The sequence below is a fragment of the Zingiber officinale genome, chromosome 2B (assembly GCF_018446385.1).
Source record: "Zingiber officinale cultivar Zhangliang chromosome 2B, Zo_v1.1, whole genome shotgun sequence".
Lineage (NCBI taxonomy): Eukaryota > Viridiplantae > Streptophyta > Magnoliopsida > Zingiberales > Zingiberaceae > Zingiber > Zingiber officinale.
Genome location: NC_055989.1, coordinates 139,330,249 through 139,355,514, shown reverse-complemented (window position 1 = coordinate 139,355,514; position 25,266 = coordinate 139,330,249). Strand labels below are relative to the sequence as shown.

General features: G+C 36.6%; 1 protein-coding gene across 1 annotated transcript; it reads right to left on the bottom strand.

Moving 5' to 3' along the window:
- Positions 1–7,699: 7,699 nt before the first annotated feature.
- On the bottom strand, positions 7,700–24,100 carry LOC122047445 (replication factor C subunit 3-like). The gene is made up of 9 exons (XM_042608755.1): positions 23,834–24,100; positions 23,529–23,745; positions 18,995–19,074; positions 18,751–18,910; positions 14,049–14,130; positions 12,281–12,410; positions 12,122–12,185; positions 11,980–12,048; positions 7,700–7,962 (listed from the first exon to the last, which is right to left on the bottom strand). The coding sequence occupies exons 1-9, from the start codon at positions 24,003–24,005 to the stop codon at positions 7,866–7,868; spliced, it is 1,071 nt and encodes a 356-aa protein (XP_042464689.1). The 5' UTR covers positions 24,006–24,100; the 3' UTR covers positions 7,700–7,865.
- Between the last annotated feature and the right edge of the window lie 1,166 nt (positions 24,101–25,266).

Sequence of the window (25,266 nt, the reverse complement as noted above, 5' to 3'; positions counted from 1 at the left end):
TATTCCTAATTTTAGTCTTTTACAATAGAAAAACTCATTTAATATTCACTTGAAGTCTCCATATACTTTCTATTGCGTGAAAGGCAATCAACATGAAAAATAATATTAACCTTTTGATATTTCTACATCACCCTTTTATGGGAAGTTAGATGCATTTTTATGAGTTTATATATTATATATTTCTAGCTTTGTTGAATATATATTGGCTGGAACAATATTAAGTAATAAATTATAGTTTATCAACATTACCTAAATTGTAGCTTTGTGAAGATGCTTTGAAATATATATCTGTATAGTTTGATAAACAGAGAAGCCATCAGCTACTGGTCACAATGATTTTGATTTTATTTTTTTTATATTGATTTCTTGATCAAATCGGGGAACTAGTGTAGGAGTTCCCAGAAGGTTCCGGGAGAAGGAACGGCAACAAATTTCTTTACAAAATAACTTATTAAATTAAACCATGTTAAAATAGTTATAAAATCAGATATATTTCTTCTAACCATTACTAGTCTAGAAAAGATAACAGAAAAACTATTATATCTTTAAAAATATTTACCTTTACTTGTTCGAACCAAGGTTCATCCACATAGAGCATGCACTTCGTCAGATGAAGGTGGCACAGTAGTTCGAAACCATTGTGGACTTCCTTCCAACACGTGAAGGCTGGAGTTCATCAACTGGATTTTGGGGGAAAAGAAAATGAGATTTAGGGCTACACGAGTGAAACTGGAGAAATGGAGATTAAGTCGTGGAATTGGGTTTTAGATGATGAGACTTGTGGCTTGTGCAAGTCACGTGCACATTTTCGTCTAATTTAACCCCAAAAATGACGGAAGAACTGATTTGGTCAAAAAATAGTAACGTTTAGGACTAATTTGGCCCCTTCAAAATGTTTGGGACTGAACCGGGCATTAAGCACAACATTTAGGACAAAATCGGGTCTTTTCCCCTGCAATAACCTAAAAGATATTATTTCCTTCCTAAATAACTACTGGAGATTGGCTTCCAAAACAAGAAGATCATTTACTAGCCCGGAATTATTAGGAAAAATATGGGCAAAAATGTCAGGAGACTTGGGAGCCCGAATTAAAAGAGCCTTTGAGGAGAAATATCAAGGAAACACTATTGGCGTCATCCCAAGGATTTTATTCTCCTATCGGTATTTAGAAAATGAGTGCAAAGACGCTGCATTCAAAAGGCACTGAAGGACTTATCATTCTGCAGCAATATCCCTATTCCCGGATATTACAAAACTCCAGAAAAGAAATATGGCATAAGGAGGTCCAAAATTAATAAAGGGAAACCTCACTCATCACATGCAAGAATAGAAAAGAAAAAGCACTTATCAGAAATAAGAAGTGCAAATGCTTTCTCTGCGAGGAAGAAGGGCACTTTGCCAGGGATTGCCCCAATGAGAAAACGAACGTTAAGAGAGTTGCAATGTTTAAGCAACTTAATCTCCCGGAAGAATGTGAGATAGTATCTGTCGAAGAAGGGGAAGATCAAAGCGATGCTATCTATAGCATTTCTGAAGGAGAAGATAATACTGAAAATCTTCAGCGAGGATTAAATGCTCTAGCAATGGAAAGAATCTATATGCTCCGTGAAGAAGGAAGGTCTTGATGGATAGGGTCAAGCTCAGGATACCGGGCCCAAGTACAAGTATCCCAAAAGCAGTATGAATGCAAACACCTATGGGAAATTAATGAAGAAGTCCATGGGGATCATCTCAACTGCCAATGTTGTAAAAGAGAAAGTCAAAAAAAGGCATAGAAGACATTGCCCAATGTGCAAAATTACGGTATGCGGAATGTGTAACATCTACTATTTTGATAAATGCACCCCCGTAGCACAGTCTACACCAATCAGGTATAACCCTAAAGACTTGCTAAAAGAACAACAAAATTATATCTCCTTTTGTGAAGCAGAAATTAGAAGGCTAAAGGCAGAAGTTGAAGCCCAGCAAGTCAAACAAGAAGAAGAAAATCAAATCCTAAAGCAAGCGGTTGAATTGGTTGAAGAAAATATGAAGCTCAAGCAAGAAGTCAAGGAATGGGAAGCTAAATATAAGAAGTTGGAAGAAGAAGCCCTAGAGCATGACCGCTTGAATTTGAAAAAGAAGATCTGATAAGGGAAGAATTTGACAAAGAAGACCTAAACGTACTACTGGTAGAAGAAACTCAGAAAATCCTATCACTAGAAACCCGGGAGGTAACACAATCCCCCCTTTGAAGAGCTAAAAATATGCTTTTTAATTTAAAAGTAGGAATTGAAGTCCCTGGTATCCCTTTATTTCACGTAAATGCTATCCTAGACATAGGTGCCACCACTTGTTGTATAGATCAAAGTACAGTACCGGAGGCAGCCTTAGAAGAGAATCCCTTCCTGGTTCATTTCAATGACATTACTTCAAAAACCACAACAAAGAAGAAATTAAGGAAAGGTAGAATGATAATTGGAGAAAATACTTTCAGAATTCCCTACACATATTCATTCCCAATGAAACTGGGGAAAAACATTCAAATGATTATTGGTTGCAACTTTATACGAGCAATGCAAGGAGGAGTCAAAATTGAAGGTAACATGGTAACTTTTTACAAAAATTTAACCATGATAAACACTCTTCCCTTTGTATCTACAGCAACCGCAATAGAAGAACTAGACCTAGAGGAAGACGACTACATTCAAATCCAGGAACTAATATATTATTCTATTGGGAATACGCGCAGCAACTTTTTCAAGAAAAATTCAATGGTATCCTGACAGAATTAAAAGCTCAAGGTTATATTAGTGAAGATCCTTTAAAGCACTGGAGCTAGAACTAGGTGGTATGTCATCTAGACATCAAAAACTCGGACTTCACTATTGAAGACAGACCACTGAAGCATCTTACTCCTCAGAACAAAGAATCATTTTCAAAACATGTGAGATCATTGCTTGATATCGGTGTCATTAGACCAAGTAAAAGAAAACACCGGACAACTGCAATAATTATAAACTCTGGAACCACTATAGACCCCAAAACTGGTCAGGAGATCAAGGGAAAAGAACGGCTGGTATTCAATTATCGGAGACTCAATGACATTACAAACAAACACCAGTACAGCTTACCAGGTATAAATACTATCCTGAAAAAAGGTAAACAACAGTAATATATATATTCAAAATTTGATTTAAAGTCAGGATTTCATCAAGTGGCTATGCACCCTGACTCAATCGAATAGACTACTTTTTGAGTTCCTGATGGCCTATACGAATGGCTTGCTATGCCGTTTGGTTTAAAGAATGCTCCAATCGTATTCCAAAGAAAAATGGACAACTGTTTCAAAGGTACAGAACAATTTATCGCAGTATATACGATGATATTTTGGTCTTTTCAAAAACAGAAACACAACATGAGAAGCATCTTCGGGTAATTCTTGACATCTACAAAAGGAATGGGCTGGTTCTTAGCCCTTCAAAAATGAAAATTACAGTGAAGGAGATCGAATTTCTTGGTGCAATCCTTGGCAACAGAAAAATCAAATTATAACCCCATATAATCAAGAAAATTATCTAGTTTAATGAAGAAGACCTAACAACCAAGAAAGGTCTCAGATCATGGCTCAGAATTCTAAATTATGCCAGAAATTATATCCCAAATCTGGGAAAATTGTTGAGCCCTTTATACTCTAAAACTAGTAGCACTGGTGAAAAGCGTATGAATCAGCAAGATTGGGAGTTAGTAAAACTAATCAAAGATAAAGTACAACAACTTCCCGACCTTGAGGTACCCCCTGAAAATTGTTTTATTATATTAGAGGTTGACGGATGCACGAGTGGATGGTATGGAATATACAAATGGAAAATCCGAAGAAATGACCCAAGATCCACAAAAAAAAAATATGGGTCTATGCTAGTAAGCAGTTTAATCCAATAAAGTCAACCATCGATGCAGAAATCCATGCTGTCATGAAGACAATGGAAGGTTTAAAAATTTATTACTTAAGGGAACTGATAATTCACACCGACTGTCAAGCCATCATAAGCTTTTTCAATAAATCAACCCAAAATAAACCTTCCAAGGTTCGATGGATAGCCTTTGTGGATTACATTACTGGAAGCGGACTGGATGTGACTTTCGAGTATATTGAGGGAAGAAACAATCAATTAGCCGACTCTTTATCCAAACTAATATCTATTATTATCTAGACAAGATGGAAGGAAAACCAGGAGGATCAACTACAAATGATAGCAGGAGCCCTCCAAGAGTTGGAAAGCAAACCCAACCTAAAGATAGAAGCCTACCTCGGCCAAATGATACTGAAGGCTACGTCTTATTATACCAGTCAACAATTGACGCCCTCAACAAAGCCACAAAGACAAGACTCAATTTGGACCACCTCCATGACACAGAAGAAGAGCTGGGCCGAATCCAAAAAAATTGCAGCCCAACAAGCAATTAATGTGTTACAACAATACAAGGGCATACATGCCATCAAGCTCCAAGAGTACAAACGACGAAGCACAAAAAGAAATTGGTATGGAGAATGGTTACCAGCTATTCAGCAACAGGACGATCAGCTGGAACAAGCACTACGCCTCGTCAAAGATACAGCACTGAGGACTCCGTCCTTTAGCATCTAGAGTGGACATCGTGGACCCAAAGAATCCAAAACTTTAATAAAGCCGATATAAATTGACACTACTTGTCTAATATACATCTACTTTTTATGCATCATTGTACTAACGGAATATGCTTTTGTAAATTATTATAGCTTTTGAGCTGTTAAGCACTATCTTTTTGGATTAAGCCTCGGGGAGTCATCCAAAGGTAGTCAGGGGTAGCTGTAAAGGAAAGAGATAAGGATGCGATGGGGCTAAGTAAAGGCACCTGGTCCTTACCTCTATTTCCTATATAAGCTTTTTTTAATAAGTTTAGCCAAACATCATCTTTATCAAATTCTTCTAGTGGGCATGCTTTAACTAAGATAGGTTTCAAATTTACATTTTTCTTTCTCAATTTGATATTCTTAGTTTTAAGTTTATATAGAGATTTAGACATTAATTTTATACCTTCGCAAAGTTGGTTAGGAGGAAGAAGACATACCTCACTTACCATGTCGGTCTTGAAGTTTGACTCTCCCCCATCATTGCTAATTTCCTCTGAAGTAGCCCCACTCTCCCGTGTCATCCTTCTCGCTAGATATGTCTTCCGCTCAACTTTCTGTATTCGTAAGTTCCTACACACTCAGATACAAGACATCAAAACCGCATGACCTAACTTAACCCAGTTAACTACATCAAAACTAACCCAGAATATTTACAACTATATCCTTGAGAGATTATAGATTTCAACTAAAGCGAAGATTCAATCATTAGGATAATCGTAGTCAAAGTTCTTCTAGTTGACTAGGGTGGTTCCAATCAATTCGAGCTAAGTCACTAAGGAGTCGACTCAGGCTTGCTGGCTCATGGATAGAATGTTTCTGTCATAGCCTAGTCAAACAATCATCCGATTGATTGAATGATAGCAAAATTCAGTCAACTAATGAGTTGGGCCAACTAAGAAGTGACTCAAGCTTGGTGGCTCATGAACATAATATTTATATTAGAACACTAGTCAATTGGGGCATTTAAATGATTGAGTTTATTTGAACTAATGAGATAACAGAAGTCAAAGGACATTACAATGGTTAGATGCCCTTGGGCTATAGTGGATCAATCGATTGATGGTAGATTTCAATTGATTAGAGTCCGCCATCAATCAATTAGGCTATTTAGCCCTTATATCATCCAACTAATGCAATGCAACTTTGTTATATCAATGGTTCCTTTAGCCTTTCTTAGTTGTAGCATAAGTTATTTGGGATTTTTTTCATTAATCAATTGATCCTAGCTTAGCTTAGTCGACTGCCTAATCGATTTAGCCTTTAACAAAAGCATTTTACTTGTTGGCTAATCAAATTGAGTTGATTGGACTTAGTTCCAATCAAGTCTAGTTGATGAGAACCCAACTACAATTATCCAAATAATCAAGTTTTGCCTAAGTTGAAATATATCATCCTTCAAGCTAAGGGTACATTCTCTCAACTCTCGCAACTTATCTCAGGACTTGGCTAAATTGGTCATCATATGGTAGAATTATCAAATCAAATAAAGGTCAATTCCCAGTGAAGTCAGGAGAAATACCTTCTCATGTAGTGGCCTACTCAATTTTTTAATTTACCTCTCTATGACTATAAGATCGGTTGTGTGGGACGCCTAAAGTCAGCATATAATGTTTACCAAATCTCAACTTTCATAGCTTACAATTGTATCTTACTTTACAATTTGCTATCACAATCGTCTCCCATCAAATTGCTCGTCCCTTGTATGCATCTAGTCTCCAACTTATTCCACGTGTCATCATTCATGCTTCATCTATAAAGTGTCTCTTTTGTCTATCGTCAATGTTGCACCTGCTCCTCGCCCTACGACATCTCACATGTCCTATATCATCCTTCTCTGTCCTGACAAACCTCAAGCTATCAAGCTGGTAATTTACCTACCCCAAGTCGTGCTCCACGAACCACTCCAATACCACCTCAATATTTCTTATCTTACCATCCCTAAATTGTCATACAACTCATCCTCGTCAAATTTTGAGCTCTCCAAACTCTGTGTTATATCAAATCCTACACATATCAAATCACAAATGGATGATGGTAGCCTCCACGGGCTAGCATAGTTGGTTAATACAAGGATATTACTATCCATAAGCCTGAGGTCGATTCCTAACCGGTATAGAATATCCCGCTTGTTGCCTCAACCCTTCTTAGCAAGCACTGATGTTGTCGGATGAAGTCCCTCATGATTTACCTCCCTTCCAAAGAGTGGGAGGGGTCACCCTAGAGGAGCCGTCAAGGTGACGATTTCACCTTTTGCTATTGACAAATGGATGATGGTAACATAGTGATCTTGAACACTTTCTCATCCTTAAATTGTTTTAGATCATCCACTCTAATTTGAATCAAACTGAAGCTAGCAGAATTAATCGCAATGCCAAAGAGGGTGGAAATGTTAGCATCATTTAAGTAGACTATGGACAAGCAATAGCAATGCTGAAGGTGGGTCAAGCAATCTTCCGCAAGGCAATGGGTTACTCAATAGGCGATGAACATCTTTGACAAGGAAGATAAGGACTCGAAGACGCAAAGCAGATGCTGAAGTGATGCCCTTGCACCCGGTAGGAATACAACAATTACAGGGTGGCTAGTTCCATATCCATAGACTCAACACTGAGTGTGGGGTCTATAGCGATCGATGGGCACTGGAAGGCAAATCGCAGGTTTGTGCCAAATGACAAACACAAAACATTACATAGAAGAAAATCATAAAGAAAAGTAAATAAGTTTTTTATTAGTAAAAAAAATGCTCAATACTTGCAACTGATAACTAGTATAAACTTCACTCTATTTAAATTAGAAAACAAATATTACAAATAAAAAAAACATTTATCTTTTAAATTACTATCAAATTGAAAGACACTAAATTTTGAAAAAAAAAAACAGAAAAATATCCAAAAATTCAATTACATTGAAATTCAAATATGCATCTTCTTTGCATAACAAAGAAGATCATGGACAGTGAGCAAGAGGAACATCTCATCGGACATTAAACAACTATTTCAAAAAGGAAAAAAAGAAAAGATCAAGGATTAACCGAGATATGCACCTTAAGAGATAGAAGCTTGACAAAGCATTTCTAAATCATGTAATTTTGCACAAGTTTCATCAGCAACATGAACAGACCACACTGTTTCAGTAATATTTTCCTGGAACAAATGTAAATATGGATTCGAGAGAAACAAAAAAAAAAAGTAGGAGTGAAAAATAAAATCACTAAACAGCAGCAACCAAGGCACACCGAGCATTTGTGAAAGTGGAGATGAGCGAACCAAGCTGCAACTTGTCATTGCAGGCAAAGCTCAATCGATATCTGCAGTTCAAAGCAAGAAAAATGATTTTGTTGGAAAAGAATAAGATCAAATAGCCTTTCTAATTCAAATGCAAATCTACTATTGCAGATCCAATAAGAAACTAGTAGGAAGGAAGAGCTACCTGCTTTCAGTTTGGCAAACAATACAAAGTGGTGCAAGTGCAACAAAGTGGTCGAAACTCAAAAATTAATTTCTCTGAATTTAACATAAAGTTTCCCCATGTTTGCAAAATGCCACCATGGTTTCAGTATAAGATTTTAAAAAAAAATATATATATATATATATATATATATAGTTTTTGTTTGATAAATACAAATTTTAAAATTTTTATAACTTCAAATTGAACTTGATAATATTTTTAAGAATTAATCTAATATAATCAGTGCACACTTATTGCAATCATTTAAAATAATAAAAAAATAAATAAACTAATTAGCTTACTTAAACAAATTAATTTTTATTTAATCAAAGCATTATATAGAACACTAGTTGTTCCTTGTTCAAAATATAATTTAAAATTGTCTAACTTGACTTCTCGCTAATAAAAGTTAACCTGAATAGCTAAGAAAATATCAAGAAAAAAAGAAAAAAATAGGGTTAACCTGTTGATTCACACAAAATAATTAAAAAATATATTGAAAATAAAATACTCAGAATAATTTTTATTAATCTTCAACTATCCTCAATCAAAAACTATGCCTATATTTATAAAACAAGCTACAATAATCAAATATGGAAAATATTTTCAAAATGAAAAGTGCACAATTAAGGAAAAATATAATATCATGTCTAATGAATAATAAGGAAATGGAATCGTAATCAAATTTTGATTTTCCTAAGATGATTTATTGCAAAAATAAAATTCTACTAAAAATGTAAAATAACAAATTTACAGTATGATGGTAGAAATTTACTTGAAAATCCACCAATTTAGGCATTTTCACCTTATTTGGCCTTGGGATGATCCCAACGTGCCAAAAAGAAATCTTGCACCACATCATTCCTCTTCCAAATGCAATTATAACTCCACATTGAAAATAATATATGGCAATTATATAATGCAAATACATGAAATATGTTCAATATAATGAACATTGTAATGTTGATTAAATAGTATGCATATAATTAATATTCGACCATTCATAACTCATAAAGCAAGTGTCTATAAAACTAACAAGTTTTGATCATTTTGGTTCAAATGAATCAAATAAGATTTTTTTTTAACTGAATAAGAGAACCACAAGCAATATAGGGTCATAAGCGGCCACTATGTCAAAGTTCATATAAGTGGCCACTATGTCTCAAACAATGACTTTTTAAGACCATAATTTGAACTTTTTGTATGTTAATAGTATAGTTCTATATAAACTTTAAACTAGGTATAAACTTAATCTTTGTGGTTTGAGGTTTAATTCAACTTTATTTTAAAAAATTGGGTTTATAGTGTGGTGAACTGATTTTTTTTAGTGTAATTTAAGTTTGAATGGGTTTGGTTTCTTGCCAAATCAAATTGAATTTTAAGTGGATTGATCAGTTCAAGAGAAATAGAGTTAGGTATTTTTCTTCAAGCCAAAACCTCGAGCCAACCCTTCTCCTTAGCCTCCCTCATTTGATATTATCCATGTTGATCTCTTAGACAGTGACCATTTTCCCTTTCATGCAAGAGTCATATTTTCTCTTTTAGCAGTAGCCGTGAGCAGTTCTGTCCTCTTCATGTTGTGTGTGCAAAGAATCCTTTGCTCTTCCCACTCATGAACAATGGGCCTGCCCTACCTTGCTACTCATACTAGCACTGGCTTTGAATGTTAACATCAACTTACATTTTGAATAGGTTCAGCAATAAAAGGTGGTGATTGTAGTGACTTGACAGAGAAGATTGTTCTTTTACCAAATATATGTGAATGATAACACAATTTTATAATAAAATAATAACCAAAACCTTTCTCATCTACAATGTAGAAGCAATGCCACTCTCCTTCCAAATCAAAGTTTCCCCAAAATTCTAATCCGTTGTTTAAAGAAGCAATACTAAGGGTATTGTCTGTCTGCATCAACTTTGGATCATATTTCATTCTCCTTTTTGAGGTGTGAGCACACCTCTTTTGATAGGGGCAAGATCATGTGTTAGAGGTCAATCAGGAAATGCACGAGTATTGAAAAAGAGGGTTGTCATGAGAGGTGTTTTCATAAGCCATAAGCCCTCTGAGGATGTGCATGTACATGTTTCGAAAGGTGTGATATATTCTGCATTCTGCAAAAAAGGTAAAATCCGTCACCCTGACGGCCCCTCACGATTGCCCCACACCATTGGGAGTGGGTAAATCAGGAAACCGAAGTTAGTTATCACATGGGAGGATAATTCCTCGGGCTTTGCCGGCATTCTATGGACGGTGTAACATGATGTGCGATTGTATCCATTATAGAGCAGGAGACTTAAATCAGAATTTAAGTTGCGAATAGTTATGGATCATACTATGATCCACATGGTTAGCCTTGTTTGGCCAAAAGCCCTACAAAGCATATATTCGAACTTAACCTAGGGTTAATGGTTAGTAAAAGCTCTAGTTAACACCCTAACTTGAGATAGGCCTTATTTACTTTTTTTTCCCTAATAATCCAGGTATCCAGTTCTTCGAACCAACTAATCTTGTTGGTGACCGGCCAACCCCATGGAAATTTTCCACAGGTCACCAGGGTAAATCCGGAAGTGCAAGCGGCTCCTTGCCCAGCAACCAACATCCTAGATTTTTACCCTGTTGTATGCCGTAACTAGGAATTTAACCATGGGTGCTTGGGGAGCACCTCTATCGTTGTACCGTAGCCACAGGAGCCTTATTTACCTTTTAAATTCCTTTGTTTGTGTTGCTTAATGGATGCATTGATAGCATTTTATATTTTTTATCATGTTTTTGTTGCTAAATGTGTAGATTAATTCAGTTGTATTAATGATGCATGCTTAGAGTTGTCATCCTTATTCCATGATATGCTTGTCTAGAGATTATTCTCTATCACATGTTATACAATCTAACATGTCATACAGGAAACGTCTATCCAATCCATATATGAAGAATCAATACATTAGTGATTGTAATTGTCACATGATTTGTCATCAATGCCCACATGGAACTCTATAATCACCAAGTTAAAATTCTCAAGTTCATGTGACTTAGGAAATATTACAAGATGCGTGATAGTTATAGCTGTCGACGAACAAGGATCACATGACTTTGGGAATATTGTGATGTGTGCGTGGTTATAAGTTATAACACTAAAGAATCACATGACTTAAGGGATGTAAGAAAAGATGGAAAGCATGGCTAGAAAAGAGGATGCCAAAAGATAGTCAGAACCCATCACTAGCTGTCAACATCCAACGGATGCAGGGGGAAGAAATAGCATTGAACAACAGAGGACCCAAGCAAACAATAGGGTTGGGAGAGGATACGTTGGATTTGTCAGGAAACTAATCATTATTGTTTTATTACAGTAGACCAAGTGCTAGAGATAAATCTATTTTTTTTTTGTAAACATGCCTAGACCACCCAAGTAGTTCTTTGGTCAGTTAGGTGGTCCTCCTGGACCACTTTTTGTAATAGCCATTTGGGTCTGCTTGGTGTCCTCATAGAAGAAGGTCGAGATTTGTTATGCACTTGACTCATGTCAGTTGAGACAAACCAAATGAGTCACGCAAATATTGCACAATACTACCTCAGCACTGATAGTCCTGTGTCGGCTAGGGCAATACAGCTACTGGAACCCCATGTCAATACAATAAAGGTTTTGATGGGCCTACCAATGGAATGAAAAGTTTTGTCCTTGCCAAATAAAACAGCAAGAAAGTTACACCTTGGCTATTACCCATTATACCAGAATTAAATACATCTATAGTCTTAGCCCTCCCAAATAAATAGCATCATGATGTTTCAATCTTTGATTATATGATTAAGCATGGTGAGAAGAAGCATGGAAATAAACAAGTCTAGGTCTTATCAGGCACCATAAAAAAAAGTACATACTCTATATCTGCCAAATCATTGATTAGCTTGACTCGGATAGTAGGTGGCATTTTGATTTTGAAAACAAACCTGAAAATACACCTCAGGATTAGTATGAGAATAAATGAACATAGTATAAAAAACATTTCCTTGGGTTTCATACATTGTAACCTCCCTCACGATATCCACCAACGCCAGTCCTTTCTTCATTTTGACATCAGATATATCTAGTCAAGTAACAAAGCATTAAGGAACCCAATATTTGACACCCTCTTGTAAATGAGATAGGAAGCAAAGATTTCAAGTGAATCTGGAAGGATACAATTAAAAGCAGATTTAAAGGACTCATTCAATAACCAATAAGCAATCTGTTCAATGTCTTTTGGCATTGGATTTCCAGTGCACAGATATACAGCTTCTTCGTTTATATGCTGGGATGACATATGGGTAGACTGCAAACATAGGGGAAAAAAACAACAGCAGGATTGTCAGTATGACAGGACCACAAAACAAAATGACATGTTTGCAAAAGAAATTAGCAAAGAAACTCAAAGGTTACTCAACAATTCGGAGAGAAGGAAAAAATTTCTATTAGCAGAGATTCAGAGAATAAACCAAATTAAAACCAGTGACTTAGAAAGTAGAAAAATCATGCATACACACAATTGAAAACCAGTTCAACAGAACAACTACGAATGCTTACAATCCTAGGATTGATTTAAAAATCAGAACATGTAAATTTTGCTTGGAGATAATTGCAAACATAGGCCAAGGCAAGGGTGGCATTTCCTTAAAATTAGAGATCTAGGAGATAACTTATACTTGGAATTGCAGTGTAAGTCAATAGGGGAAACAGGAAGAACCCTATAAGAAAAAGAGAATGCAACTTTTGAAATCATATTCACACAACAAGCCTCAACAAATATAACCAAAAACATAAAGATATGATAAGCGGTTTCCCAACTTCTAAAGATTGTCTGTCCGATAAAAATCTTCTCAAATAGATTGGACTTTCCTTGGGATTGCAATATACTTTTTGGTACCTGATGTAGCTTTGCTTTCCCTCTAGTAATAAGAACAAGAAAAGATTTTGTGCACCTAGCAGAAACTTCCAAAAAACTAAATCTCAAAGAAGCGAGAAAGAACAATTTCTTAGTATATAGGTCTTTAGATTTGTATAAACTGTACCTTGGTGAAACAAAAACGTCCATATGTATAAGCACTCGAAGAACTGATCACTGAACAATATCAGAGTGACTGCCCAAGCATGTCTAATATGTCGCTTCCCAAGGTACAAAACGAAGAGCTAACTAATAAAGACAAAAGCAATTATGCATGTAAAATAAAATATCCAGCATCAGACCTTAGGCTCACAGCTCGCACAGATAAATTAACATTGAGGTATTAGAAAAAAATTTCTCTATCGGTAAACTCATTCTTCTCCAAAGAGATTTCAGATTTCTCAAGGATTTCAAATACAAGTTTGGTTAGCAGGGAGAGAATATGTAAACAGTTAGAAAGCTTCCTTTCAGGTGTTTACAACCTAATAGTTGTTAGTTTAAGCTTCAAGATGCCTTTAACAAGTTTCAAGATAAGTTTACTAAGCATGAAACCAGTTCATTAGCTTTGATTCTTTATTATTTAATTCCTTAATGAAGTGATTTAAGGTAGAATAGTTCAAAAATCAATAAGATTTATTTAGCTGATCCACATACATATAACAATACTAAAGACAATTCTTTATAACAACTAAATCCACTTTTTTGCATGTAAGAGATATGTAGTTTGGCAAAGATGTATGGAAGTTGAAATAAAAAAAGAAGGCAAGCAAGTAGTACACATCATTCCCAGTCATTGTGACTTCTCAGTTACTATAAATGAAGGCCAAATGAATGTTGGACTTTTAACCTTGTTATATGCCTTTCAGATGAGCTTTAACAAGTACTAAAATTTCAAAGAAGACAACTGATGACCAAAGGAAGGTGATTATAAACCATAAGTACGAAATGTTTTATACAAGATAACATATGCTATCCAACTAAAACAAGTCATCTTTTGATTCCAATAAAAATATATAAACCTAAACTAACCTGCAAAATATTCAGAGCCTTTCTCATATCACCATTGCTCAGCCTCACCAATGATGTCAACCCGCCCTGATCTACGTCAAGCCTAAAAAGGATACCAGTTAAATGTAAATTATGTGAAAGTTTAGCATACCTGCATGCGAGAAATAAATAGTATCTTGACATTTGAAAAGATAGCAAGTAGATAAAGCAAGTGTTTAAGGCTAGTACTAAAGTATGAGGACATATTTAGAGAAACCAAAGAACTATACAGAGTTATACACAATAATTACAGTTTGTGCATCTTCTTATGATGAAGTTTCCCACCTTGCCACGTAACTTTGTGTAGGATCATGTATCTAGCTAGAGGGGGTGAATAGTCACTTAAAGAATTTTAAAAATATGTTAAGTCCTTTGATTATATAGAACAGAGTATGCAATGAAAGATTAATATAATTAACAAAGCAATATGTAGCTGAAGCAAGTAAAAGTTCACAATAGCTAAAATGCTGCAAAAATAATTAAAATGACACAAGTAATTTAACGTGGTTTGGAACCCCTAGGTTCCTATTCCACGGCCTATCAATTCCTTAGGTGAATCGGCCACCCACCCCCACCCACGCCGACTATATCATTATTTTTCTCCTTTTTAGAAATTTTCTAGAAGTGGAGAAACCTTACAAATTTACAAAATAATAAATAGATAAATGTTAAAATAACAACTCAAAAGAATAATCGACAAACAAGTTGTTACCCAGGTACCCACGGTTCGATCCTCCGCTACGGCGCATTTGTAGGGGTTTTTTTCCTCCATGCAACCACAAGATGCTGGGATTCTAGGCCGCCCACCGATAGCGCTTCCCGATTTACCCTAGCGGTCAGTGGGAAGCTTCTATGGGGTCGGACTGGTCGCCCCACATTCGGTGTTACCTGGTTCAACATTTTACCCCCGGGCAATGGTGCAATATGGTTAGGCCCTCCAATAGATAACCAAGGGATCTAAGAATCGAATCTCAACTGTGGCAGAGGATTTTTTTTCTCCAATGAGAAGCGGGACTAAGAATGTTGACCATCTGAATGGGCCTCTATGAACGCTTCCCGATTTACCCTGGTGGCCGGTAAAAAATTTCCGTGAGATTGAGCTAGTCACCTCCAGGATTAGTCGGTTCAAAGAGTTGATATTTGGATTACCCATACGAAGCTATCTAATGCCCTCGCAATGCTTGAACAAAGAATTTGAGCACAAGAAGCTAGAGAATCGATGTGGTTTTCAATGATTTTGACATTTCTAGTGTCCTATCTCCCTTTTATAGTCTTTTTTTCGTCAACTAAACCTCCCTGTTCAATCACCCATACAATAATTTATCTGCACTAGGTTTTTGTGACTAATCCTTTTCCAATTGTTTAAACCCTCTTTTTTGATATCGGAGATGCTCCATGTTAGCTTATCTCCATCCAAATACATTGTTTTTCTAGTGCATAATCATCATTCAATCTCCCAGATCGCTGCCACATCAGCAAATAAAATATAATCCTTTATCACATTAGTATCTAGACTAAGTCATGCTCATCGCTTCATCTGATTGCCCCAAACCTCCTTTTTCGATTGTCTGAACACTAGTTGGCCAGAAACCTTGTTTAGTCGCATGGAAAACTTAAGTGTTCCTACAACATAAAGTTAGTCTGAAAACATATAACAAATATCAGTAGAGAAACTAACTACTCATCAATTGTCTAATTGACTTTGACTTCAAAACACATATTGGTTTCTAGATTAAGTCAGCACCTAACTGAAGGGTCTACCCATGTTCCAGATATAAGAAGCTCCCTCACAATGTTCTTTTTTAAAAGGACTTCTCTTGAACTTACCTTTTACCCGGTGCTTACCAGCACTTCTTACCTACCTGATATTTGGTCATCTAACCTATCAAGGCTTCTTACATGTCCAATATCAGGTCTCCCCTACCAGGTCTTCATTGTCTAATCTCAAGTACACATGACCTACCAAGCCTTCCTTTCTTGATATTCGATCTCTCTTACTTACCAAGTATTCCTTACTTAGTATGTGGTCCACCTAACCTACTAAGGCTTCCTTTGTTAAGTTACCCGCACCTACAAAGTTGGCATACAAATCAGATCATATAATGTCTAACTTAAACTCTATCATAGATCAAAACCCTAGGTTTGATTGATGAGTGCTCCTTGTACCAACACGTTGATTATGCCTTCCAATTGGGTTTAGACAACGATGAGTGTACCTCAACAGAAAGACCCTCTTCCTGTGGGATTGAGTCACTCAGGTATCATTTGGTGTGGCCAAAATTCTACAAAAACAAAACCCAACAAGCATAAGCATGAAGCAAGAAGATCAACTTTTATTCATTGAATCCCCCACACACACTGAAAGGATAGAATACACCTGGCTTGAGCAGTTACTAAGAGTGTATAAAGATCAACATGGATCATATGGCACAAAAGATTCACTACACAATCAAGCTTTTGGTTCTAGTTCCCACTCTTAGGTTGTTGTGTCTTCATACCAAGGATCAAACTCTAAATTGATTATTTAGTGACACCATGCAATGGTATTTGGCCTTGCTAAGTCAGCTCTTTTCATTGACTGGTCAAAGCTAGCCTACAATTAGAATTCAAACCAATTCTTTCTATTAATAAAATAGATCAGACATTGACTAATTAGTAAATCAACTCAAAGGAAATCAAGTCATACCACCTTAAATAATGGTATAAGCTCGCATCTTTTGCACCATATTCCTATCTGTCTAACTCCCTTTCCCTTTGTTGGATCGGCATAAGTAGACTTAACTAATTCCACCCTATCAAGTTCTTCCAGAAGAACCCAAGAACCAAGCTAATGGCCCATTTACTTGGAAGGATAGAGGCCATGTATATCGTTTCATGCCAGCACGCCAATACTAGAATGTGGAAGATCTAAACTATGGTGCAATTTTAATCAAGAGAACAGCTAAACCACAAAGGGAGAATCTTTTGTTGCTAGGAAGTCTAAGGTTTGACATTAATGCACATCAAGAAGGCTTCAAGCTCAGGCCCATGAATCAGATAGGAGTTGTTCAGGATAGTGCCTGGATAGTGTGCACGAGTAAGCAACAGCCCTAGTTGAAAGTTTAAATGGTTGGCAAGTCTTTTTTCTTGTATTCATTTAATGATCTTTCAATCTGTTCCATATAAACTTATTCACTGACATTAGCCTCAATCCTACCTTCTAGAAGGGGTCTTTTCCTGGGATAACTTCCAGGCTTATATGACTATGATGCATTCCTCGAGGTATGGGATAAGTTAGGTGTTGTCCATCTTCTAAAGTTAGAGTTGGATCCGTGATTTTTCTAAAGAAATAGTCCCTATATTACTGAATGGTTACTCCTTCAAATGCCTTGTTTCTGTCATTGGGGGCATTCATTCCTCCTCCAATGGTTATCAAATAATCAATAAACTGTTTATTCCTCTTTCTTATGTATCTTAATGTTTTCCCCCAGACTCCCTTTGAATGGTGATTTTCATTCTAGTTTGTGTGTGCAAAAAATATAATATTTTTTCACCTTTTCCACGTCCCTTTCAGGTTTGCTCTAGTTACCAAACCAATTCAAATGGAATGCGACAAAGATGTGTGAACCCAGTGGCCCTCCCATACACCCATTCTGGTGCAAAAGACTATCCACATGTGATATCATACCCATCTCCATGAAATTAAACAATTGCTCATTCTGCAAATCATCAAAATCTTTCAACTTTAGCCTTTATGATGTCTTTCAGATAGTTTGATACTGACTCTTAACAATCATAGAAAGAACCTCTTGTCAAGTACAATTTATTACTAGTTTCAAAGTAGCTTAGAGCTTCCAGTTTTCATTTGCAATCGCTAGGTCAATAGGCAAGCAATGGTTATAGAGACTTTCCTTTAAATAAGAACTTTAGAGCAATCAAATTCCGCAGAAGCACACAACTGTTTGTGAAGAGATATAAAGTGAAGCAGGTCAGTTTCCACAACCATAGCACTCTACAATAGAATTTCAATGTAATCAAACCAGTAAGTTAATCAAGAACAAAGTGTACACCACATCACAATTCATCAAGCATTGGGCAGTTCCTAACCCATAAGGAATGCTACAATATTGTAACTCTCTGCTACCTATTTTGAAAACAGAGATATCCAAACATTGTAAACCTGATCCAAGTTATCGAGCAATATAGGATGGATCGGATCAGCCTTGAATAGACCTCTTAAACCTCACAAGAAGAAATGTAAGATAAATCTAACAAATACCACATTGAATTGGGATTGTAGGAAGTATCAAAGTTGCCACCTTTGTCAACTGAGATAAAGAAGAAAGGTATCATATAATAATGAATTAGTTTTACTTGCTAATAACTACTAAAAACTCTCACAAGCTAAATAATCTTAACAGAATAATGTAAAATAGAAATCATCAGGAAAAAGATAGAATGCATTCTTTTCTAAAAAAAGACCCTTAACAACAAAAAATAGCCTGATTATATAAAAATCATATCAACCATAAAGTGAAATAAAAAAAACACCTCCATGCCAGATTCAGCCAATGCATTTTGTTCATTCATAAATGTTTAATCAATAACAGGAATAAATGTTTAATCAATAACAGGTTACACCAGTAAAAAAATGGCAGTTTTGTTCATTCAATTTTGCAGTAAATCCAATTAGAATAAATCTAACCCTTCAGCTTTTATCACATGTTCCAAGCGTTCTCTAATGTTGCTTGAATCAAGTGGAGCAAAACGAAACCGAGTGCATCTTGACTGCAGAGCAGGAATGATCTTGTTCACATGATTACAGATAAGAGCAAACCTTGTGCTCTTTGTATGTTTCTCAATCACTTCACAGGGAAAAAAAAACTCATATCAAGTATATAATTACTGATAAAATCTTGAGAACTAAAGTGGGCATTCAAGAAACAAACCTCGTCTCAATGCAAATTGAGCATCTTTGGTCATGGCATCTGCTTCATCTAGTAGGACCAACTTTACAGTAGACTTTGTTCTGAAGGAAATCAGAAAATAAAATGGTAGGCTGGTTTTACAGAAAGTACTAGAAGATGATAAAATCTATCCATGTATTTAATGTATTCTTTTCAGAATGAGATATAAGCAGATTTTAAGCATAAGTGAAGTATGCATCCTTTTGTAGTTTGATCTAAAATTGAAGATAGTAAAAACTTTCAATGAAGTACATATCTACCACAAGCTAATCAGGGTGAGGCCTTGCATATGATTTTTCAAACTCCCAATACAACAGTAGCAAGCTTATTCATTATTCTTTGTTATGTCTGTTTCTGTTAAACCTACATAAATTTCAACAACAGAAAAGAACACTAGCCCTCTAATTGAGTCAATTAATAATCTTATCACATTGCAAAATAAATTTGAAAATTAATAAATAAAAAAAATGCATCATAAAACCATAGTTGCAGGTGCTATTTTTACAAGGAGTAAGGCAGCATGATATTTCCATGTGTACCCAAATAAACAACAATCTCTTGGACAAGAGCTTGAAGTATTCCCTAGAAATACAATTTAAGCATGTGGGTTTTTCTTGGCAAGGTGTAGTTAACTGCCAACTTCCTCCTAGGGCTGTTATGACTGCCAAATTATTGATGTTGCTGCACCAACATGGTTAGTTTCTCAAATGCATAATCATAAACAGCCCAATTAGAAGTGGATGATAAGCAAGATCATCACAGGATGGAGAAACAAATTATCATATGTTCTTTGAAAATAAAATCAAACAACTCTTCATCCACATCTTGCTTTTAACAGGTGCATCCTAGAGTTCTTGAATACATCTTGTGGCCTATCAGAGGACAAAAGCATAACAAACCCATGAAAAGAGGAGCTCAAATTTGATAAAGAAACAAAATGAACAATAAGATGTGAAGTGCAGATATGATTATCTTTTAAAAGAGTAATAGAAAGTATACATCAGATGGTGGATGTATCAATAACAGAGCATCTGCAAACAAAGTCATCAGTGGAGATAGAGTCTAATGAAAGTTTCTCCCTACACTACACTGACAAACAATACACTTCTAATGGTATTTTGAAGTTGGATGACTCTGGTGGAGGCATGGAGGGAGAGAAAGCCATGAGCACAGAGTTAAAATAAGGTTTTGCTATATTACTTCAATAATTACACCTAATTACACTCCCTGTTTATAACCTTCAAACTTAATCACCCTTATCATATACACAGAGACCTCAAACACAGTTTATATTGCATGTGTTGGTAATATGACCAGTATGGCTTTGAAACTAAGTAATTCCTCCGAATATGAGATTAGCAAACATCAATTTTAAATTTTCTGGGTAAGCAGTGTATTTAAAATCTGGTAATCATCCTGAAATAAATTTAAAGTCATTGTTGCACTTCATTGATTAATCTTTTCACTTCAAATTGTGCTAATCACAATTAAATGCATCAAGATGATAAATCATCTTGTCATACCATGGTAGTTTACTTTACTAAAACTAGATATCATTTAAATACTTTCTATGTATATCTCCCACCCACCCACCCCGCCCCCAGAAAGAAATTGAGTAATCTCCCTCAAATTGAAAATCTCATTTTCATCCTCCTAGATTCCAAAAGTGGTCAACCTCCTCTCCCTCTCTCGATTGGAAAGTCTTGTTGCCACCTAGGGGTGTCAAAATTGAACCCAACTTGCCAACCCGACCCGAGTCGACCCAAAAAATATTGGATTCAGGTTGGGGGTTTTGTGTTCGGGTCGGGTTGGAGGGTTTTCGGATTGTATTAGGATCAGATCATATTCGGATTGACACTAGTTGACCTGAATTTAGGATTTAGTGAGTTTTTTTAGTGCCCGGTGTACGAAGCTCCCGCCATACGAGGTCCCAGGGAAGAATCCATTGTACACAGCCTTACCCTGCTTTTTTGCAAGAGGTTATTTCTATGATTCGAACCCAAACCCGTGACCTTTTGGTCACATAGACAACAACTTTACCGTTGTGCCAAGGCTCCCCTTCAGTGAGTTTTTTAGAAAATTAAATAAAATTTTATTTTAAAAATTAAAATGTTTTTATGTATATCAATATCAAAGTTAGTATAATAATGATGAAGTACTAAGATAAAAGTGAAGAATTATAAATAAAATAGCAAAAAAAAAAATATTTTTTTATTTGGGTTGGTTGGATTATCCGGGTTCAAGTTCTGGTTTTGGATTTTTGGATTGTGTTCGGATTCGGATAGGGTTCGGGTTGGGATTTTTTTTTTTTGTAAAATCTTTGCTTCAACCTGACCCGAACCCACCCGAATTGACACCCCTAAATGTCACCCTCACCTATATTTGGAAGCTTTGTCAAACTTGAAATCTTCTCCCATACTCCTCATTGCTTTTAAATCTATGATGATATTAATTAACTGTACCATAAATTCTCTATGCTACGGTAATGTTCTACACATACCATGTTGGTCTACAATCATGTAACACTAACCATGTTACAGTAATGTTCTCCCATATCTCTAAACATGCATCAGCCTCAACATAAATATAGCAACACTTAGCTAGTAGTAATCCCTAAACCTGCATCATCATGGAAGATGATCTAAAAATTATCAACATAAACAATAAATAGGATAAAGTAGGCTACATGCTATGAGCATATAATCCAAGATGTGTATATGGGAAGCAACGCAAGTAATGCACCAATAAGGTAAAGAGCCTCCATAGGGTTATAATTTCAAATGGAGCCTCTACAAGCCATTAATCCCATGGTAAAGTCCTCACACTAAGGGTTTTGACCTAAAGGAATTAATCACAATGCAAACATCTTTCCCACATCATTTCTCTTTAGATTTTCCTTGCAAAACTCCTCTTTATTTTTATTTTTCCTACCATGCATACAATCACATAAGATATTTGAAAATCTTTATTGATTTCTCTAGGAAACACCTCTCATAACAACCAAGGTGGTAAGGATCTCACCTGAAGAACAGGACTTGTCAACGATGGCACCTCTCATCTTCTATGCATAATATATGAGACAAAAATTTACGATGAGAGTGGATTCATGCATCTTATACTCAATCTTAGTAGGATATCAGGCAACTTCAGTGATTTAGAGGGCATATGACAATTAGGGTTGCTAATGCCTAACTAAGGGATCACATGGCCTATTGATAACTCGATGCTTGAGAGGCCTACCTTTGAGTCAGTGCCCATTTTGTTGTGGTGTGCATAAGTTGTGTGCACAAGCATGGAGGTATACATATGATACTTGTACATTTTGCATGCTTACAGTGAGAGATAGACTTGTGCTATTGTGGTGCATTTACCATTCTACAGGTTGACCTAAGGTGGGGTGTCAAGGTAGCTTCTATTAGACATCCTTTCTCTTGGAGTTGTAGCTTTCTCTTGACTTGAGTAGTTTTCCCATCTTTATATTATTTATTTTCTACATTTTCTCTTTCACGATTATGAAACTTGTTATATTTTATTTATTTATTGCTTTCAAATCTCATGCATATTTAAGTAGTGTTTGCATTATCACTTATTGAGCATTGTCTAGTATCTTAACGACAAATACTATGATTGGCATGAGATAATTGTCACACTAGTGTCTTCCTTGCCATGGGAAGAAGCTCACTTGGGGTGTGACAATCTAATCACCAAATGACAACACCTTCCTCATGAAAAGTGTTGAATGACTTTTTAATAAATAGTTATACTATTCTCAGATAAATGTAATATTTTTTTATTTTTAAATGACCATATCTTTGCTTTTTGTTAACCATTTAATATATGCAAATATATATTGCCTTCATTGATTTAGAAATTCAAGCCACACAGTCTTAGCAATTCAGTGCAACATTTACTAAGAAAATCATTTTTCAGAATCCATACAATTTTAATCTCAAGTGATATTCTGAGGGGGAAACACCTTCACGTTGAAACCATAGCTTCCTTAACAAAAAGGTAAATTCTCATCCCTTCTCAAAATGGAAGCTATAACAAAGAGTAGGCGACAGAGAAATCTCAGATTAACCAGGTACAATTAGAGGGGATGGGTGGGTCATTTCTACGACCAGCAGAGCTTTTACATGTTTGAAAAGACTACTCGTGTGCAAAATATCTTTGTCTTGCATGAAGGAAAACAACAAAAGATGTGGATTGGCCATTGCATGATTAAAGGGAGAAAGCAAGAAAAAAATTATATTAAGCGCAATAGGACCAATAGAGAACATAGTCGCACCTCGAACCAGACGAAAACTAAATTTGCAGCAAAGAAAGAACAATTGCCAATATAATTCAGGCACCTAAACCCGGAGACGAAAACCGAATTCGCACCCAGAGAGAGAGAGAGAGAGAGAGAGAAGAAACAGGGGAAGTATAACTTAAATAGGCCAACAAAGAACAACTAAGAAACCCTAGTGCTGTTAGTGAGCGAAATTAAAGAAACCGAGTTCGATTTTTAAACTACCCGAAGGAAAGACTTCTTGCACTGGCAAAATTCTGAATCTGCTGGCGAACAACATCAATGCCCCTATCATCGGACGCGTTGAGCTCCAAAATCATATTTTTATACTGCGCTCCATAGAGCTTCCGGGCAACAGCCAGGATCGTGGACGTTTTTCCAGTCCCCGGAGGCCCGTAAAGGAGAAGATGCGGTAGCCTATTCTCGCTCGTCAGGCGATCGACTTCCCTCAAAAGAAACGAAAGCGAAGCCGCAATGAAACATTTAGAACCAGAAATGGCGAAGAACAGGAAATCGGGAAAAGAAAATACTGGTGTCTATGATGTCACGGTGGGCGGCAACGTCCGCGAGGGATTGGGGTCTATACTTCTCCACCCAAGGCGCAGATTTGGGGTCACTGGCAAAAAGCGATTTCCCCTTGTCGGTCGTCGAAGAGGGTAGCGAGCCATCGTCGATCTCCATGGGAGCACTTGCTTTCGCCATCGCCGTAAACCCGCCTTGCTCCTCTCCCGGCCTCCTCTGCCACGCCAAAACCCTGAGGGCGAGCGGGGTTGTGGGTTTTCTCTTTACTCTATAACGTTTACTTTATTTTATTGGTTTATCTCAAAATCCTACGATTAATACAAAATATATAATTTTACAGTTCTTACTAACTGTTCTAATTATTAAGTATCAAATTAACCACAACTACTTAAAAAAAAAATTATATTAACCCAGCGAATGGTCGAGCTAGTCATCCATATGATAGATTTATAGAAATAGACAAAAATTGATTTTTGATGAAGCCATTGGAAATACCCTCTCATATAATGATATGTTCGATTTCCTAATTTATCTCTTTACAAATAGTTATTGGGTTAACCGTACGAGCGCTCGAGGTCAAAGTATAACCTTTTATAAAAATATTGACCTTATTTAAACACTTAAGTCAAACATTACTTTTGATTACATATTCATCGTTATGCGTGCACACATAGAGAAAAAAACTGTAATGACTCATTTGAAATGATTGAGTTAGGAAAATTTATACGCAGTCTCCATTGACAAACACAACTTTACATGCACTCCCCATTAGAAAAATTCTTTGTTTTCACTCCCTAGTCTAATATACTTACCTAATTGCCCTTGATATTTTAAGTATAAAAAGTCTAAAAATGAGTATAAATCCTCTTAAATTCAGTACTGATCCTGTCCGAATGCTGAATCAACGGACGCTGGGCACGTGGCGCTCTCCGGGTTGCTGATGTAGATCTCCAGCTAGTCTCACGAAACTCCGGCGAACCTGCACAGAAGTCGGGCCGGGAAGGGGTTCCCGACGGCGACCCTCCGACGCTCAAGTCAGGTAAGCAAGTGGTGGAAAAAGTAGCTCCAGAGCTTGTAGAACGCATACCTCCGGCGAAGTCTGCGGCTCTTTATATAGAGCGGTGAAAGAGCTTCTACACGCCACCGAGGCACGTACGTGTCCGCAGCCCATACCTCGGTATGGGTTTGTCAGAAAGCTTACCTGACGCCATACTGCAACAGTCCCATCACGCCTTCGATGGGACAACAGGACACCCCGTTGTCAGACTAGGAGTATGGCCTAGCCATACGACTTGACGGCTGTCAGCAGATGTTCCTGTCCCTATTTACCCACCGCCGGCCAGGACGTCCGTCCAGCCGGCTAGACGAAGAGCGTCGTCCGGACGGCCCTAATTCCCTACGCCGGCCGGGCGACGCACTCATTACGTCCTGCCTTCTCTTA